This window comes from Zootoca vivipara, chromosome 15 (assembly GCF_963506605.1).
Source record: "Zootoca vivipara chromosome 15, rZooViv1.1, whole genome shotgun sequence".
Taxonomy (NCBI): Eukaryota; Metazoa; Chordata; class Lepidosauria; order Squamata; family Lacertidae; genus Zootoca; species Zootoca vivipara.
The window spans coordinates 16663417-16682069 of NC_083290.1; the positions used below are offsets into that span (position 1 = coordinate 16663417).

Here is an 18653-nt window from a genome sequence, read left to right on the forward strand (position 1 = left end):
GAAAGTGGGGCGGGGCGCCTGAAGCGCTGAGGAGAATCTGAATCGCTCTCTCTTGCGCTCTCTCCAGCCTGGGTTGACCCCATGGCAGGCGGGGATTCAAAATGGTCTCCCTCCCTCCCAAGTGTCCCCGAATTAATTGCCATGAGGAGAAGAGGAGCCCGGCTAACGGGTCATAGAAAATGTCTGGCCACAGAAGGAGCTGAGGAGATGTTCAACAGTGATTACAGTCACAAAAAGGGGGAGGGAAAACAAAAAGACGAATTACGCGAATAAAGACGAATAAAGTAGAAACAGTAATAGAAATAAATTAGTAACACGTATTACTAAGAAAAACAACGCACACGGGGGCAACAATCCCCACATGGAGGTAGACTGCGACGGCGCTTAGAGATTCTGGGGCTGCAGCCAAGCAAGTCCTCCCAGTGGGCTGCCCCTTGGAATGAATTCACCAATGATAATGTTCTTCATTTCAGTGGGTCCCCTCGGGGTGTTGTTGTTGTTTAGTCGTTTAGTCGTGTCCGACTCTTCGTGACCCCATGGACCATAGCACGCCAGGCACTCCTGTCTTGCACTGCCTCCCGCAGTTTGGTCAAACTCATGGTCGTAGCTTCGAGAACACTGTCCAACCATCTTGTCCTCTGTCGTCCCCTTCTCCTAGTGCCCTCAATCTTTCCCAACATCAGGGTCTTTTCCAAGGATTCTTCTCTTCTCATGAGGTGGCCAAAGTATTGGAGCCTCAGCTTCACGATCTGTCCTTCCAGGGAGCACTCAGGGCTGATTTCCTTAAGAATGGATAGGTTTGATCTTCTAGCAGTCCATGGGACTCTCAAGAGTCTCCTCCAGCACCATAATTCAAAAGCATCAATTCTTCGACGATCAGCCTTCTTTATGGTCCAGCTCTCACTTCCATACATCACTACTGGGAAAACCATAGCTTTAACTATACGGACCTTTGTCGGCAAAGTGATGTCTCTGCTTTTTAAGATGCTGTCTAGGTTTGTCATTGCTTTTCTCCCAAGAAGCAGGCGTCTTTTAATTTCGTGACTGCTGTCACCATCTGCAGTGATCAAGGAGCCCAAGAAAGTAAAATCTCTCACTGCCTCCATTTCTTCCCCTTCTATTTGCCAGGAGGTGATGGGACCAGTGGCCATGATCTTGGTTGTTTTGATGTTGAGCTTCAGACCATATTTTGCGCTCTCCTCTTTCACCCTCATTAAAAGGTTCTTTAATTCCTCCTCGCTTTCTGCTTTTCCTCGCTTTCTTCATTTCAGTGGGTCCCCTCGGGGTAGGACTAAGTAAATTAAAATCCTCCGATCAGCTGCCCTGGGTTAAGATCCAAGGAGGGAAAAGGAGAAAGGCAGTACTAGTAGACTCAGCACCTGTCCTGCACCTCAGCCATGAGTAGCCAACATGGCGCTTTTAGGATGTTGCTACAAGACTGGACCATAAAGAAGGCTGATCGCCAAAGAATTGATGCTTTTGAATTATGGTGCTGGAGGAGACTCTTGCGAGTCCCATGGACTGCAAGAAGATCAAACCTCTCCATTCTGTCAGCCCAGAGTGCTCACTGAAAGGACAGATCCTGAAGCTGAGGCTCCAATACTTTGGCCCATAGCTGCCAAGTTTTCGCTTTTCTCGCGAGGAAGCCTATTCAGCATAAGGGAAAATCCCTGTAAAAAAGGGATAACTTGGCAGCTATGCTTTGGCCACCTCATGAGAAGAGAAGAATCCTTGGAAAAGACCCTGATGTTGGGAAAGATTGAGGGCACTAGGAGAAGAGGACGACAGAGGACGAGATGGTTGGACAGTGTTCTCGAAGCTACCAACATGAGTTTGAGCAAACTGCGGGAGGCAGTGGAATACAGGAGTGTCTGGCGTCCTGTGGTCCATGGGGTCACGAAGAGTCAGACACGGCTAAACGACTAAACAACAACAACACAATACTCCCAACCGCCATCAGCCCCAGCCAACATTGCCAATGTCAAAGGCTGATGGGAGAAGGAGTCAAGCAACACCTGAGCTCCCCACATATGTCCCCCACCTCTGGTTAGAGCAGCCTACGCTGATGTGCCCCAGTAACCATGTATATTGGATTGTAGCCTTAAACCAGTTTAAGGATTGTCCTTCCTCTTCAGGAAAAACTAGTTCTCTGAAGGGGAGCTCTCCAGACGCAGCAAAACACAGCTTGAAAATAGATCTATTTTTTCCCCCTTTTAAAAGAAGATGGTCAAATGTGGGGTACTTCTCTGGCTATATATAAACCATCACCACCCTCTGGCATGGCACCCATCATCAACCATCACCCTGGGTGCAACCATCCAATGAGGCTAGATGGGAAGCAGAGATGTTGCACCGGTTCAAGCACACCAACAACTCTCAGCTCCTTTTCTTCCACAATGGTTTCCATCACACTTGGTTCTAATGAGAACTCAGTAACCAATAAGAACTAGTGCCAGTTTGCTATTTCTTCTTCTTCTTCTTCCTTTTTCCTTTAAGGTATTTTTGATTATGACTTGTAGCATGAGGGTTGTATTATTATTTATCTTTGTATGTCACTTTAGGAAGCTATCTCCTATCAAGTCAGGGCATAGTTCCATCAACCTTAGTATTTGCTGAGTGGCAGCAGCTTGGAAAATGCTGGGAATTGAAACTGGGAGCTTCTGTATGCAAAGTGGATGGTCTGCTATTGAGCTTCAATCCTTTCCCAAAGGACTTTGGTTGCCTTTTCCACTGAAGTGCAGAGTAAAAACAAAGGTTTTAAGTACATACAATTGCCCAGGGTGGGACCCAGGTAGCGCTGTGGGTTAAACCACAGAGTCTAGGGCTTGCTGATCAGAAGGTCGGCAGTTCGAATCCCTGCAACGGGGTGAGCTCCCGTTGCTCGGTCCCAGCTCCTGCCCACCTAGCAGTTCGAAAGCACACCAAAGTGCAAGTAGATAAATAGGGACCGCTCCGGCGGGAAGGTAAACGGCGTTTCCATGCGCTGCTCTGGTTCGCCAGAAGCAGCTTTGTCATGCTGGCCCCATGACCCGGAAGCTGTCTGTGGACAAACACTGGCTCCCTGGGCCTACAGAGCAAGATGAGCGCCGCAACCCCAGAGTCGGACACGACTGGACCTGATGGTCAGGGGCCCCTTTACCTTTAATTGCCCTGGGTAGGGAAATCAGGTCCTTGCTCCTTAAGCAGCGCCTTACAGAAATAAAACAGCATTTTTCATTTGCTCAGGCGAGACACCCCAATGAGGACTGTTGTACAAAAGGCCAAGGGCCATTATAGCACAGGGTTTACCGAACAGAACTCCTGAAAGGTGTCGGAAGCTCTTCTACATTTGACAGCTGGGAGTTTCATAAGAAATTAACTAGCAGAAGGCTGGGCTAGAAGAAAAGATCCATTGAGTGAATTTCACTGAGACCCAACCCAACAAGCACTCTGCAAGCTGCTTTGAGAAACTCCCTTGGGGAGGGAGAAAGCAGGGTATAAATGTTTAAAGCAAACAATGAATGATGGTGTGGACAAAGGTGCAGGAATGAATGTGGTGATATGAAGTGCCTCAAGGGGTTATCAGGGTGTTGAAAGCTGGGATCTGATGCCTCACCTTGAGCTTGATGCAGCTTCTAACAGCTCTATATACTTCATATTGAGTCATTCCAAAAGATCTAGCCCTGTTCTCCCTAACCACTACCCTTCTCTCCGTTTCATGGCCTAAGGGGGCCATTGTTATATTCCAGGCTTCCACAATGGCACAGAATGAGAAGTCAGACATGCATATTTTTGTGTTATTCTGACCCCAAAGGCAGGACGGTCTGCATGCCACTCTCCCTGCCTTTAGCCCAACCTAGCACCCCACATATTATTTTGAACTTAAACTCACATCAGCCCCAAGCTGGAGGGCACTGGGTTGAGGAAGGCTGCTATAGGTCAACCAACTCTACTTTGGGTGCTGGTCTGGCTAGATTGTTGGGTTCACCTGATCACATACAGAGTAAGCGGGAAAAGGAAGTCTGCCAAGGGGAACACTGTGAGTCCTGGATCTCCCTCTTCCAAATTACAAAGCCAACAGAACCGGGTTGAAATATTTATTTAAAAATTGAAAACACACATTCAACATATCATACAAAGGGGGGGGGGAATCTTGTATTTAATACAATAATTAAAAAGAGAGCTGGCACCTGGGTCAACTGGTAACCTGGCCCCAGACCTGTGGTGAGTGATTTTAGTCACTTAAGGGAAACTGCTCTAATGGAAGTTTTTGTTTGACACCCCTCACCCCAATTTAGGAAAAATTTAAAAAATAGAGGAGAAAGAGCGAGCACTGAGGAAGTCACTTTACTAGTGAGACAAAATGGCCTTTCTGCCAGGCTCAAGACATCACCCTGGCAGGCAGTCTTCTTCTGTTTTGTCCCCAACACGGGTGGGCCCATCAGCCTGAAAACCTGAGGTAGTTGGGGGGAGAGGATGGAGGGCAGAAGGGGTTGCGTAAGGGTAGTTCAGTGCCATATGGAGCCTCTTCTCCTATCATGTGCTGTGGCGGCAAGGCTGTTCCTGCTGCTTTGGAGAGAGAGGCAGGCAGCTGAGTGGCCTCATTCAAGCTGGCGGTGGGAAGAGAGGGCTATTTGGTTCTTGGGCTGCTGCCACCCAGATGGCAGGAAGGCCGGGGGCATTAACAGGCACCACTTGGAGAGGCTGTTGGTCTAAACAACAACTTCTTCAGAAGAACTGGGGAGGGGTAGGCAAGTCAGAGTAACTCCCAACGGGGAGAGCAAGAAACCCTGGCTCCTCTGTGGGTCCCTCCAGCCCCTGCACCCCAATGGCAGTGTGCGACAGACAGATTGATCTTGAGTGACTTGAGGGCAAGGAGGAGGGTCTGGAACGGGCCCTGGGACACAGCGCCACAAGTCAGACTCACAAATTTCCCTGTTTTGTCTTGTCAAAGGCTGATCTGGGGCCCAGTCCGACCACCCACTCCATTGTTAGAGCTTCCAAAGTTCCCAGACTCTATGGCAGCCCTTGGGGCCATTTCAGATGACCCAGGGAGAATGTTACATGGTTGTCACCTTTGTTTGGATTGTAGCTTGAACCCTCCCGCCCTCAAGTTGAAACAGCCTGGCCTGCTGGCGAATACCAGACACAGGGCAGTCCCACCCAATGCAGCAGGGAGGTTCTCTGCTTCCGAGTGATTGCCCCAGCTGGAGCGAGGAGCAGGCACACATTGGATTGCCCCCAGTGGCAGGTTTTAATCTAGGGTGTACAGGTGTATCCATGCTTGTGTGTATGTGTGTGTGTGTGTGAGAGAGAGAGAGTGCACAACACACACCTCTATCATGAACGAGGACAGTGCAGGGTTGCTGCCCAGATGTTTCCACTGCTGTATGGCTAATGACTCACAGTGATCACAAGGTGCCTGAGGCAGCCAGTCATGGAAGGCAGCATCAGTTGGGTGGGGGAGAACCCAAGTCTACAACAGGATCCACATCGCCTCGCGTTGCTGGCTATTTCAGACTCCGTTCAGTCCAGGGAAGGCTGACGGGTTGCGCTAATGGACTCTGTGTGAGAAAAGGGCAACTGGCCAGGTCTACGTATGAGCAGGTGGAGTCCCTCACAGAGCCCAACATGAAAGCAGCTGCTCTGGCCCCATCAGACCATCGCCAGCTCTTCCCGCTCTGAGATTCTCAGCTGTTTATTGCTGGCTCAACACACAGTGGGCTGCTCTGAAGCAGCAGAAAGGCCTGCTTTGTTGGAGCAGGCAGCGGAGCCAGAGAAGAGAGGGGCTTTGAGGCCATGAAGTGTTTCCTGCCTGTTACTGGATGGCCTGTGAGAAAATGGCTGCCACCCATCTTTGGGATGGACCTAATCCGTCCCTCCTATGGACACCATGGTCTGTTTGTACTGAAGGCCCTCCAACCCTGTCATCGCAGGGTGGGCAAGTGTACACACACACACACACACACACACACACACACACACACACACCAGTTTCAGCAGGTCCTGCCACCCTCCTGGTTCTGAGGACAAGAGGTGGCAGACAAAGAGAAGCAGCATGAGCAGAGAGATGTCACCACGGGCCCTGATGTGAGTCGAAGGCCAAGGCTGGCAGCTCAGAGGTTGTGCAAATAAGGAAGTGAACTGAAGGTGGTGGAGGAGAGAGATGGAGTACGACTCTTGCGGAGAGGCTGCAAAGCTGGAACAACGCCCATGAGGCCAGTGTGGGCTTTGTGGGCTATGGCAGGCAGTGCATGTTTATGCTGCTACTGTTGCTGCTATGGTGCTGGGGAGGTTCCTCACTTCCTCTCCCTGTGCCCCCTCTGCCATGGCTGCTACTACTACCTTCTTGACCAGCAGGGTGCCCTGGCTGGCCCAAGAGAGAGAGAGGAATGTCTTTGTGGTAAGCACAGGCTTTGCGGTATGTTCCAAAGGAGTTTATAATTCGTGTTCGGAAGGAGCTGCACCAATGGATGGTGCCTCTTCTCCGGCTGTCTCCTCAGGGGGCTAGATTAGCACCTGGGCAGAGAGAGAGAGAGAGAGAGAGAGAAAAGAAAGCTATCAGCATCACAGGGGACAGACAGCTCTTTGACAGGTATAGGCAACTAGGGAAGTCAAGGTATTGATGTATATGTGTGAATACAACCCATAACCAACCTGCTTTTGGAATAAATCTTTCAAGCACAGTTTGGATTCAAACCTCAGCTATGGCTCCAGCTGGGGTTGCAAAGGAAGGAATAACAAAATAATAATTGGGAGCTCACTCAAGAGCATGCTTCCGTTTCTTCCCTTGACGTTTGACACCTGGTGGCAGGTGATTGACAGGTAGGCAGCTCCGCTTACCTTCCAAATGTGGCCTATCAGAGGAGGGTGGGCTATTTCCCTACCACTGCTATAAGGTAAGGCTTTCATTGACCCATTATTATTATTATTTTTGGCAGGGTGCTCCACAAATGTAATTTTGCCCTTTCTGTGGTTGCAGCACTAACTCAAGGTGTTGGGAATTGATATGAAAAGGCTCCTTTCACTTTGCTGGTCCTCAGTGTCTTAGCAGGAAGAAGGCTACAGGCCCAAGTTGGGAGAACCCAGAACCTGCTGTGGCCCAAAGGCCAGCAAAGGAGCCAACAAGCCACCAGACTCACCGTTCTCATCCCAGCCCTCAGCCACCCCTGCCAGTTCATAGTGCTTCTTCCGCAGCTCTCCCAGGCGCTGGCGTTCCTTCTGCAACTGGTTCTCCAGCTCCAGGACTCGCACCTAGGAGGGAGGAGAAAGGCTTCTGGAGTGCAAGTAACCAGGCTGCAATGCCTCTCCCTTCTGCTCTGCCTGGCATTCTTTACTCCCTTTTCTCCCTCCCTCCCCCAAATACCTGGGAATCCATTTCTTGACGCTTGATCTGTGTTAGCGTTATGGCGGAGAAGTCCATGCTGTCTGCAGGGGGACAACAAACAAGTTTACTATCATTAATGGAAGCATGGAAGTGCAGGACTCATCCCTTCCCACACTGTGCTGAGAACTGCCTGGCAGCTGGTGAGCCCAGCTGTGTTTCCTGTGGGACTCAAGCAGCCAGATGAATAAGCAAAGTCAAAATAGAAAGAGAGAGGCGGTAACTGAACTGAATGAAAAATAGGGACCGCTACCCCTCAGCCTTAGAGAAACAGGTGCCTACAGGAGGTACCTACCTAGACAGCATCTTAAAAAGCAGAGACATCACCTTGCCGACAAAGGTCCATATAGTTAAAGCTATGGTTTTCCCAGTAGTGATGTATGGAAGTGAGAGCTGGACCATAAAGAAGGCTGATCGCCAAAGAATTGATGCTTTTGAATTATGCTGCTGGAGGAGACTCTTGCGAGTCCCATGGACTGCAAGAAGATCAAACCTCTCCATTCTGTCAGCCCAGAGTGCTCACTGAAAGGACAGATCCTGAAGCTGAGGCTCCAATACTTTGGCCACCTCTTGAGAAGAGAAGACTCCCTGGAAAAGACCCTGATGTTGGGAAAGATGGAGGGCACGAGGAGAAGGGGACGACAGAGGACGAGATGGTTGGACAGTGTTCTTGAAGCTACCAACATGAGTTTGACCAAACTGCAGGAGGCAGTGGAAGACAGGAGTGCCTGGCGTGCTCTGGTCCATGGGGTCACGAAGAGACGGACACGACTAAACAACAACAACAGCAACAACAACAGCAGCAGCAACAACAACAACAACAGGAGGGAAAAGGGATCTCCAACTTCAGATTCAGAAACTGACCTGTCTCCTGAATTTGTGACATTCCTGACTTGGTGGTAGCCACCACCCTGGCTGTCGCTTGGTTGACTCCCCGGGAGGCGACCTGGAGCTTGCTGAGGTTTGCGCTGTCTTTATCTGCTTTCACCTGGCGGATCAAAGAGGAGAATCAGTGGCATCTTTGCAGGTGGGAGAAAAGGATTCTACATGCCACATGTGGTGGCAAAGCAAGTGATCTGCAATGTGCTGCTCCAGAGGAGCTCCAGATGTTACAAAAAGGAAAGGGCAGATCCCCTGCTGGTTGGGAAGAGAGCAAGCAAAGGTCCCCATCGCCACTCTAATGTCATCCTAGAAGAAAAGCTCAAACACCAGGCACCACGGGTGGTCCCAGTCCAGGAGCAAAACACTTATGAAATGCACTCTTGCTCACTCAAAGCCCCCTATTGGTTTCTTCTCCCCACTCCAAACTCTTATGGAAGTGGGATCCTGAGACATTAAATTGGCTTTTCCAGAAAAGCCTTTGGATGATTGTCTATGCAGGAGGAGCACCCAAAGTAGGAAGCTTTAGCAACTGATTTGTGATGGGGTTCCAGCTGCAGCTGTACTTAAGCTGGAAGGAAGCCATGGATCATTTTGGTGAGGAAACATCACCAGGCCACAAATGGGTCCTACTGGCTCAGTTGCTTTGCCACTGACAGCAGATGAGAAAGAAAGCGCTGGTGGCAAATGGAGCAGGGCACTGCTAGTCAAACAGCTGTTGGCATCCTGACTGCCCAGGAAAACCTATTAAGCTTATTCGTTCCTAGTATGACTGGCTGTTGGCCACTTGCTCAGGCACTCAGCTCAACATTCCTGCAGCAGGGGGTTGAACTAGACCCTTTGGACCTCTTCCAACTCTATGGTTCTAAGGAGGCATCACAAGGCAATCCCTACCTTTGAAGCAGCAACTAGTTGAGCTGTGCTTGCTGCAATTTCATGCGAGCAGACCATGAGCTCCTCAAACTTCCCCTTGCCTTGAACCACGAGGTCAGCAGCATCTCTAGGGAAAGATGCAAAAGGGATGTTAGAGCACCACCCCTGACACTCCAGGGCTACAAGCCACAGCCCCTCATCGCAGTACTGCCTAGCTCGCAGGCAAACAGTAGGCTATGAAGTAACCCCAGGGGTGTCTGCTGCCTTTTCTTCCCCAAACACTTACACCAGCACAGTTGCTCCCCAGCCGACAGCCTTGGAGGCAGAAATCAGTCCCTCCGTCCAGCGGGAATTTCTGGCGTAAAACTCCTTGGGGGATGCTGCTCCCTAGGCGAGAAGAGGAGTGAGATCTAAGCATTGCCGGGAATAGCTGAAGGAGGAGTTCATTCTGTCTCTCTCAAGTCCCACCAGAAGCTCTGCGCCCGCCACGAGGCCACAGAGGTCAGTGCAACGCCTTCACAGCCTTCTAGCTTCCATGGCTGTGAGCTTCAGCCCGACAGTGGAGTTGGCAGCTGCCTTATACCAGGTTAACCTTTGGTGCACCTTGCTCAGTATTGCTTGCCCTTACCGGCCTTCGGCTAGTCAGGGTTTCCAGGCAGGGAGTCTTTCCCAGCTCTGCATGTGAACCCAGGATCTTGTGCATGCAAATCAGGTGCTCCACCGCTAAGCCACAGCCTTTCCTGGGGTGGGCAGAGAGGTAAGAGCCACCTCACAGACCATCTTTAGATATTCCAGAACCTGGTGGTGTTCACTGGAGAACAAACAAGCTGCTTTCTATTTTACTCTTCTCCCTCCTCTCTCTCTCTTGCCTACGTTCTGAGGTTAGGTAAAAGGCTCTGCAAAGGGTATCTTGATCCCAAAGGGAACACTGGACACAAACATTCTCTCAGAATGAACAGACAAGAATATATGTGAGTTATGAACTCTCCTTCTAACCACTTACCAAGTGATGTAGCATCTGGACCTGCACTCTGCTTTTTGCTATGCAACCCTGTTTATCCAGCATTGGACTTTTGAAAGAATGATTGGTGTTTTCAAAATTTTATGTATACAGTACTGTACTGCTTTGAGAGGCTTGACCTCATAATTACAACACAGTACTCTAAATAAAGCAAATTAGTTTAACTCGCCCAGCAGTATGAATTGTGTTCATGTGGGCCAATTCTCATACTCCTGTGTTAACTCCACATTCATTGATAGCAATGAGAAAACAGAACCCCTGTGGGGGTCCCCTATCACCCGCCATTCCGGCATCCTATTTAAAAGCTAAAAATCCACCTGTCTCCTAGGCCCCTATAACACTTGGAAGAGAGGCACTTAAGACAGCGAGAGGCTGTAGTTAGGTCCCAGAAAGCCATCTCATTTTGTCATCCTCCGCCCAGCTGCCCAAGGGACTGGAGTGCTATTAGCATGAGCACAACACACCCCTTCAACAACTCAGGAGCACACTGGAACAACGGCACTTTCCTGCCCCACCTTTAACCAAGGAGACGAGTATGTTTTATGTAAACAACAACGCAGACTGACAGCATCTGAGGCAAGAAGGCACACTGAGTGAGAAGCCCACAGTCCCAGCTTGCAAGGCCGGCACTGCTCACTCACCCTTCCACTCTCCACAATCTCCCGCTGGAGGTCCTTGGAAGCCTTGACCAGAACCTGGATGGCCTGCATTAAGCCTGTGCAGGAGCCCAGAATCCTGCAAATCACAAAGGGTTGTCTGTGCAGTGTCTGCTTGCATCCAAAGCATATGGGCTCCACTGTAAAAGCCCCAGAGGCCCCATCCCCACATTGTTGAGCAAAAACCACTTGCCAGGTAGAGGAAGCACAGCAGTCAAGGAATGAGCGGGCACCCTTCTCTGGCTCCGAGATGATAGCAGACTAACCCTTTCTTTTGAGGACAGGCAGCCTTCGCCAACCTGATGCCACCAGGCAGCTGTAGTGGCTGGGGCTGATGGGAGTTGTAGTCCAAAACAGCTGGAAGGTGCCAGCTTGGCCACGGCTACTCTAAAGCATGCTGTCCTGAAAATGGTGTGTCAGAGTGGGGTAAGGAGGAAGAGGTGTGCCAATGGTGCCCAGAAAAAACTCCAGGCAGGGAGGAGGGAAAGGCAGCTGGTGCCAGCCTTCCATACCAACCTTTCGTTGACCTCAAGCTTGGCTCCAGTGTCTCCTGCCCGTGACTTGCTCAGCATCTCCTGTGTTGACAAGGGTGGTGGGGAGAGAGTGGGGTGGGTGTCAGAGCTACAGAATGAACAGCGTTAGCCACTGTCACTTGCACAGCAAAGTTGTGAACCAGCCACCCCTAGCATGGCACGGAGCTGGAACTGAAATCTAATCCCCTGCCCTGAAAAAGAAAACATCATTCCTCCTCCTTTTTTGAAGGAATCCCACTGGGCAAACAGGAAGCCGACCATCTTCTCTTTCATCTCACCTCAATTCTGGAAGCTGCCATCTCAATGGCTGCTGCTGTGGCTGCCATCTCCTTGTCCACCAAATCCCCTAGTTCCGCTTGCTTGATGTCCAGGCCCTTGGGGCGCAGGTCCTGCAACAGAGCAGAGGGTGACCCACAAAGTTGCTGCCTTCTCTTGTATCCCCCACTGCCTCATATCAACTTCATCTTCAGAGGAGCTCACTAGGTGTGGGGAACAGGATCCTTCCATTTGTCTCTGTCAACTGCATTCTGTCGCCTGGTACCGACGGCATCACATGAGCTGCTTTTGCCTGCGTGGATGGTCAGCTGATTCCTGCAATCCCCTTTTGAGGCTAGCTGCATATTTCCCTGCCCTGCACAATGTGGGCAGGTGGGTGTGGCCTGGCCTGGCCAAATGAGGAGGTCTGACCATGGAGTTGGAAGGGACGCCAAGGGTCAACTAGTTCAACCCCATGCAATGCAGGAATAGGTTCCTTGGAGGAGATCCACTCTGGGGTTGCGACCCCAACCAATGGCAGCCAATGTGCTGTGGTGCTTAAGAGTGTTGGGGCTAGGACCTGAGAGACCTGGGTTCAAATCCCTGCTTGGCGACAAAGCTCAATGATGATGTTGGGGGCAAGTCAGTCTCCCAGCCTAACCTAACTCACAGGGTTGTTGTGAGGCTAAGGGAGAGAACCACACCTTGACAAAAAGGTGGGATTACAAACGCAATAAATAAATAAATATAAATAAACCTGTTGCCCTCCCCAAACCATACAGTGACTCACCTCTCCAATGGCAGTGATCCGGCCAAGACAGTTCCTGACGGCTGCGCAGTTGGCCCTCTCCAAAGAGGATCTGTCCTTCAGGGTGCCCAAGTAGCACAAGGCCTCACTGCCACACTGCCTGCAGGCTTCCAACAGCACTGGAAACATGCAAAGGGGAAAGGCTCCACTCAGGCCCTGCATGACCTAGGAAGGCCCCTGTTTCTGTCCTACCCTTTTCCTGGCCAGAGGCAGGTACTCACAGTCTGCAGGCTCCATGGGGGCCATGTGTGAAGTGGCGCTTGCCTGGACGATGGTGTCACCAACCAGGTGGCCAAAGAGAGCCACGTGTGACAACAAGCTGCTCACATCTAGGAAGGGAGAAGAGAACACATGAGACCAAGCACAGGTGATCCTCCCAGGCTCATTGAGATCTTCTAAGAGAAATACTGCCAAGTGCTTCTGCCACAATGGCCACCTTTAACTTTTCAATTGCGGAGTGGAAAAGAAAATGCCACTGACAAATGGGTGCAGCTGCTGACATGAGCGGGGTGGCTCTCAGGGTCTCCCACTTCCATGCTGCTTGTCCTACATGGGGCCTGTTGCCTGGGCAGCTGGAAACAGCTCCAAGTTTCTTACCTGACTGGTTAGAGAGGTACTGGGTGCATGCCTCCTGCAGCCGCTCTACGCACTCGGATGCCGCAGAGGTCCTGGATAGAAGGTAATCTACACAGCACACAAAATAAAGGAAGCATTGAATACAACCCTACTAGGAAGTGCAACTGGAAGAAGGCCTTAAAAGCTGATAATGTACAACCCAGCAATGAGGGTTGTCTTGACTTTCTCCTTGGCCTGGGCTACTCCTCTTCAGCCTTTTAAGAATTCATTTTAGTTTATAACCTGCCCTCCCCCCCAAAAAAAATAGATTAAGAACTTAAGAAGAGTCTGCTGGGTAAGACCAAAGTGGGCCCATCTAGTCCAGTATCCTGTTCTCACAGTGGCCGACAAGATGCTTCTGTTGGGAAACTCACAGGCAGGATTTGAGCACAAAAGCAACCACTCTTGTGGTTTCCAGCACCTGATATTCAGAAGAATCACTGCCTCCATCTGGGCAGGCAGATGGCTATCATCCCTAATAGCCATCAATGGCCCTCTCCTCCCCCTCTCTAAAATTTGTTTAATCATCTTTTAAAGTAATCTAAACTGGTGGCCATCACTGCCTCCCGTAGGAGAGAGTTCCATAGTTTAATGACTAGTTGATTGAAGGGAGGTGCAGAGTGACTACAAATTACTCTCCCTCTGGTAACTGAAGCCATGGCTTCTCCAACTTCAGCAGGAACTGGCCACAGTTGCAAGTTGCTGAGCAAGTCTAAGGTGTCCCCTGGAAGCATGAGGGTCAGAAGCAAGCTTTGGTTGCAAGCGGGCTCTGGCCATGAAAATCTCTGCTGAAGGAAGGGGGTGAGGGCCCCCAGGCCTGCTTGGCTGACCTGCAGAGCTTGTGCAGCTGACATGTGTGGGGTCCTCGAGTCGGTTCAGGGCATCCTGCACCATCTGCTCAGCCTCTCTCGTGGCACACTGCAGGAGGGCAAACTGCTTGTCCAGGAGCTGCTGCTGCAGGGCCTGTGTGTTGCTCTCCTGAGGGCAGAGGAAGAGAGGCTAGACCTCCGCTCTTGGCTACTCGTGGAGCAGCGGAAGAAGAGCTTGGGGTGGCCCTCCATCAACCCCCACCACACAAAGAGCCTCTTGGGCTGTTCCCGGCTAATCACCACCACCCCACCTCCAGCCCACCTCTCACCCTTTCCTCCAGGCAGCTCCGCAGCTCCTCCACCGCTTTGCCACTGTCCTCCTTCTCTCTCTGCAGGGTGGCCTTCAGCTGCTGCACTTCGGCCTGCAAATTGGCCAGCTGCTGGTCACGCTGGGCCACAGTCTCATTGAGGGTGGCTGTTTCCAGCTGCAGGCTGGCCAGCTGAGTGCTGTGCGCTGCTTCGGCCTAGCCAGCAGGTAGACAAAAAATAAAATGAGAGCTGAGGCTTGTCCAAACTGCACCAGTCCTGCAGGAACCTTCTCCGCCCCCAGGGCACCCAGGGGATGTATCAGTCCTGCCTTCCATCCACAACTGGGCCAACCCAGCCTCTTGCTCCCCTCCCTCTCCCAACTGCCCTTTCTGCTTCCACTTCTGCTGCTTGTGGTGGCTGCAGCCCTAACAGCTGGTGTTCCCTGTGCCATTATGGCAAAGCGAGGAGAAGTCATACAAAAGACTTGTTGTGTGTGTGTGTGTTTGTTTGTGTGTGTACACACACACACACACACACACACACAACTTCTGCCGGGGCCTCTGAGGAAGAGGACAGGCTGGAGAGTCTCACCTGTGCGCTGGACTCAATGGTGCTTCGGAGGGTCTGGAGTTCCTGTTTGCTGACAATGAGCTCCCTCCTCAATGCTTCCAAGACTTCCACCTGCTCCTGTGTCTGCGAAAAAAAAAAAGGTTTGTGCCCTTTCCCGTCAGGTTTCTCCAACTGACATTCTGAACCCCCTTTCTCTTCTTGCTCAGTTGAAACTCCCCCCTCTGCCCCCCCTGCTCACCTTCCGCTGGGCCTGCTCACTCAGTCGCTGGAAGGAGTCCTCCAGCTCTTTCTTATCCCGCTCCACGTCACCTTGGACCTGCCTGGCCACCGTCACCTGCTTGGTCACCTCAGCATTCTAAGGAACAGGAAGAGGGAGGCAAAGGAAGAGAAGGAAGCGGGTTCATGGGCATAACTCTCCCTCCTCCCATCTTCAGTGGCACCAGTGAATTTTCCTTGCCCCCTCCCTCCAAGTCTTAAGCAGCGGAAGCACACTGCAGCAAATCCCCTCCGGGCACAGTCTCCATCTTTGCTGAGAGGGCTCTGCTGTTGACTTGGTTCCTCAGCCACTGACTGACTTTTGAGAGATTCATTGAATTCCTTTCTAATTCCAGGTAAAACTGTGAATTTTGCTCAGTGCAACGCAGAAACATACCAAAGTGCGCTCGCTCTCTCTCTCTCTCTCTCTCTCTCCCTAGCTACTGGTTTCCTAAGTAGTGCTGAAGAGATATGATAAAAGCTGTAAGTGGAAATCTAAGCAAATGCATAGATAGCTGACCCAGAAAGGGTGTGGAAATCCTAACAAAAGGAAGGCAGTGGTTCACAGCTACTGAATCTTAACTGGCTTAACAGGGCTATCGTTAGGGTGCTTCAGCAGATGCAATCCCATCTTGTTGCATGAAGTCAGAGGAAGTGACACCCCCCTCCCCCCAACTCTCTAGTACCGAGAAGTGAAGGAAGAACAATGCAGGGTTACCTTGCGCAGGAGGTCTGCGTGGTTCTGCACGAGCTCACTGTACTTTTCCTTCAGCTTTGTGTATCGCTGCTCTGTAGCTTGTGCTTTCCCTGTAGCAGAAACAGACAAGGGTGGTGACTTGGTGGCTAGGGTGAATTAGCCATGTATTCTTGCAGGAAGGGTCTAATTTCTTATGCTATTAGCCCACTTGATTTTCATACAAGTTTCGAACTGTTACAGACAGAAACTGGAACCCAGGTCAGCTAGGCTAAGTGTACCGACATATTCTTTCACGGCTGTTATGAAGACATAGTTTTAATTGACTTGTGGTGTGTTAATTCTTGCTCATTTTAATCGCCCGTGTGTTTGTGCTTGCAAGTTGCTATCCACCCTGAGCCTTCAGGATCCGAAGCAAAGCAAACGGGCAATCAAGTTGCCACCCACCTGCCTAGTGGCAGCTGGTAACATTTTGACTTGTCAGGGCTGCAGTTTTTTTAACTTTGCTGTTTTCATGACAATAGAACTTGTACGGCACTTATTTAGGAAATAAGGAAACAATACAAATCCTAAAAATGAAAAAAAAGCTCCTTAAAGCAGGAAACACTTTGTTGGTTCTTTGGCCTTTGGGAAAATAACTCTGAGCATGCTCAGAAAGAATGTATGGTTCCTCTAGGCCAGGGCTGTCCAACATCCAAGAGACAGCAATCTATAACCACTATTAAAAAACTGGCAGTGATCTACCCATTGGATTGACCAGAGTTGTTGAGCTTTTATTGGGAAAGCTTAATCAAAGCTGTTGAGCCTTTTTTAGGGAAGCCAAAGTTGCTGAGTTTTTTGGGTGGGTGGGGGGAGAGAGAGAGGCTACAAGCTCTGCAGGCGAATGGTGCCTCTGGAGCTGGCCAGGGGGTGCTGGTTGCCAGGAGCTGAGGTGGCCTTGGAGTAAGGAAGCAAGCAAGCAGACAAGGGAGCCCAGCCTGCCCACCAACCCTTGGCTAGACAAGTCACAGGCCCCTGTGGGACAGTTTGAGGAGGCACCTTTGGAGGCGGGGGGTGGGGGGTGGGTGGGTAGCTCAGAGACCAGGGGCGGCAGCAGTGGCTGCCCAGAGGACTTCCAATGAGAGGGGAGAGGAGGCTGAGGGAACACTCCCCAAAAGAAGGGTGTTCGAAAAAGGGTGAGAGGCTGCCAGTTTTGCAGGCAAGGGGCGAGATAACTGGGCTTCTGAGCCCCACAGGGGTGCCACAGAAGGAATGCAGTTGGTCAAGGGAGCTGTGGACTCAAAAAGGTTGAAAACCTCTGACTTAAGAGACACATGGGAGGGACTTTTTGTTGCCATAGTTGAACTTTTGGGTGAGGATTGGCTGAGAGCTGACTGGCCAGAGAACAGGAGACTGACAAAAACGTCTCTTTACCGGTAAGTTCCAGGAAGTACAACGTGTGTGTGGGAAAAGAAAGAGTGTGTGGTTTTGAGATTTTCAGGCATTTTTTTTAAAAAAAACTGCTTGACATTTTCGGTGGGAGGGCTATGTACCAGATACTACACTTGATCTTAGCCAAAAGGCCGAGAAGCCCAATTTGAGAAGAGCGTTTACTATGGCCCGTTTCCATTCTATACCCACGGCCTTCCTGCAGGGGATTTACTCCAAGACCCCTATTACTCAGCGTCTATGCCCATGCACAATGAATGAAACAGAGGACTTCATACATTTCTTTTTCTACTGCCCCATTTATGAGCCAATAAGATCTAAGCTCCTCCTCTTGATCCCGTCCACCATTACATCTAAGGAAGACTGTTTGAAATCGCTTCTTGTGGACGCAAATCCCCAAATTTCACGTGGGGTGGCAATCTTCATAGTGCAGGCTCTGAAACTCAGGGCTACCCTGACAGGGTAGTGTGTCCTATGCCTGGACCTGTTTTAATGCTCTCTTTTATATATTTTTAACTCAATGTGTCGAGCCTATTTTGGGCTATTTTATGCTTCACATATATCCGCATATTAGATTTTTGGCGCTGGCACCTAAACCTTTGCATCATTGTCTTAGGGTAATTTAAATGCTATTACGCCAACAATACCGCCTTGAATTATGTTTCGTTGCTTGTCTCTGGCATTTTTGTATTGATTTGATTTGGCTATGTACCAGTGTACTAGCCCCCGCTGCCCCAGACGGGAGACTTGGTGCTGGGGCTGCCATTCAGCCCTCTGCCCACTCACTCTCTATCTCCGTGAGGCTGCGCTGGGCTTTCTCTGTGTCCTCGTGCCGCTTTTTCAACTCGTCCAGCTCTGTGCGCAGGAAGTCGCTCTCGTCCAGGGCCTGCTGCTTCAGGTGCTGCTGCTCCGCCAGCTCCGCCTCCAGCTCGTTGATGTGCCCCTTCAGTTGCTGCACCAGGCGGTGGCTCTGAAGGGCCCACAATGGAGAGGGGAGGGGATTAGGGGACCCGCTGGCAAGATTTACGGGGTGTGTGTGTGTCAGGAGAGGGGACACAGTCTTGGCTAGGGAGGCCAAGTGAAGCAGGTCACAGAGCACCCCTGAAACAAATTAAACAAGGACTGCCCATCAGATGGAAGGGGCACCCCCGAGTTTGGGACACCTCCACATTCAGAAAATGCCTCCCCATAATTGTGATGAGCTGAGGTGCGGGTGTACACACCCATGCCTATTTACAAAGTTAAATGGCTACAACCCCTAACAACACATCTGTTTCTTGGTCTTGGGCTGGGAGCTGCGAGTGCTGTCCTCACAGTCCAGTAGCCTGGACCATCCTGACTACTGATCACTCCTGCCCCCCCCCCAAAAAAAACACTTGCTGATGGATGGACACTCCCTGCTACCTGCTGCCTTCCAGGATTATGCAGGTGCTGGTGTGAGTTGTAGTCCGAAACATCTGGAGGGCACCAGGTTGGGGAAGGCCAGCATGCTGTTTTGCTTCTGTTCCCAGTGAAATTTAGCAGATTTGTCTGCCCATTATTTGAGGTAACCCAAACAAGAGGCAGAGAAGAGAGGCAGGAACTG

The 18653-nt window shown here is 50.7% G+C and overlaps 1 protein-coding gene and 1 pseudogene across 4 annotated transcripts in view; both read right to left on the reverse strand.

Moving 5' to 3' along the window:
• Positions 1-4062: 4062 nt before the first annotated feature.
• The window catches only part of HIP1 (huntingtin interacting protein 1), a 70288-nt gene continuing 55697 nt past the window's right edge, over positions 4063-18653 (reverse strand). For all 4 annotated transcript variants that reach the window (XM_060268461.1, XM_035139067.2, XM_060268460.1 and 1 more), the window contains exons 14-31: positions 17855-18038; positions 15665-15753; positions 14930-15046; positions 14713-14814; positions 14142-14336; positions 13834-13981; positions 12986-13072; positions 12610-12717; positions 12371-12507; positions 11604-11714; positions 11309-11367; positions 10778-10871; positions 9402-9502; positions 9137-9242; positions 8228-8351; positions 7346-7407; positions 7122-7233; positions 4063-6498 (exon numbers count right to left, since the gene is read on the reverse strand). In XM_060268461.1, coding sequence (XP_060124444.1) covers positions 6479-6498; positions 7122-7233; positions 7346-7407; positions 8228-8351; positions 9137-9242; positions 9402-9502; positions 10778-10871; positions 11309-11367; positions 11604-11714; positions 12371-12507; positions 12610-12717; positions 12986-13072; positions 13834-13981; positions 14142-14336; positions 14713-14814; positions 14930-15046; positions 15665-15753; positions 17855-18038 — 1956 coding nt within the window. In that variant the 3' untranslated portion in view covers positions 4063-6478. The remainder of the gene's footprint in view (positions 6499-7121; positions 7234-7345; positions 7408-8227; positions 8352-9136; positions 9243-9401; positions 9503-10777; positions 10872-11308; positions 11368-11603; positions 11715-12370; positions 12508-12609; positions 12718-12985; positions 13073-13833; positions 13982-14141; positions 14337-14712; positions 14815-14929; positions 15047-15664; positions 15754-17854; positions 18039-18653) is intronic.
• On the reverse strand, positions 17093-17214 carry LOC118097446 (U2 spliceosomal RNA; annotated as a pseudogene).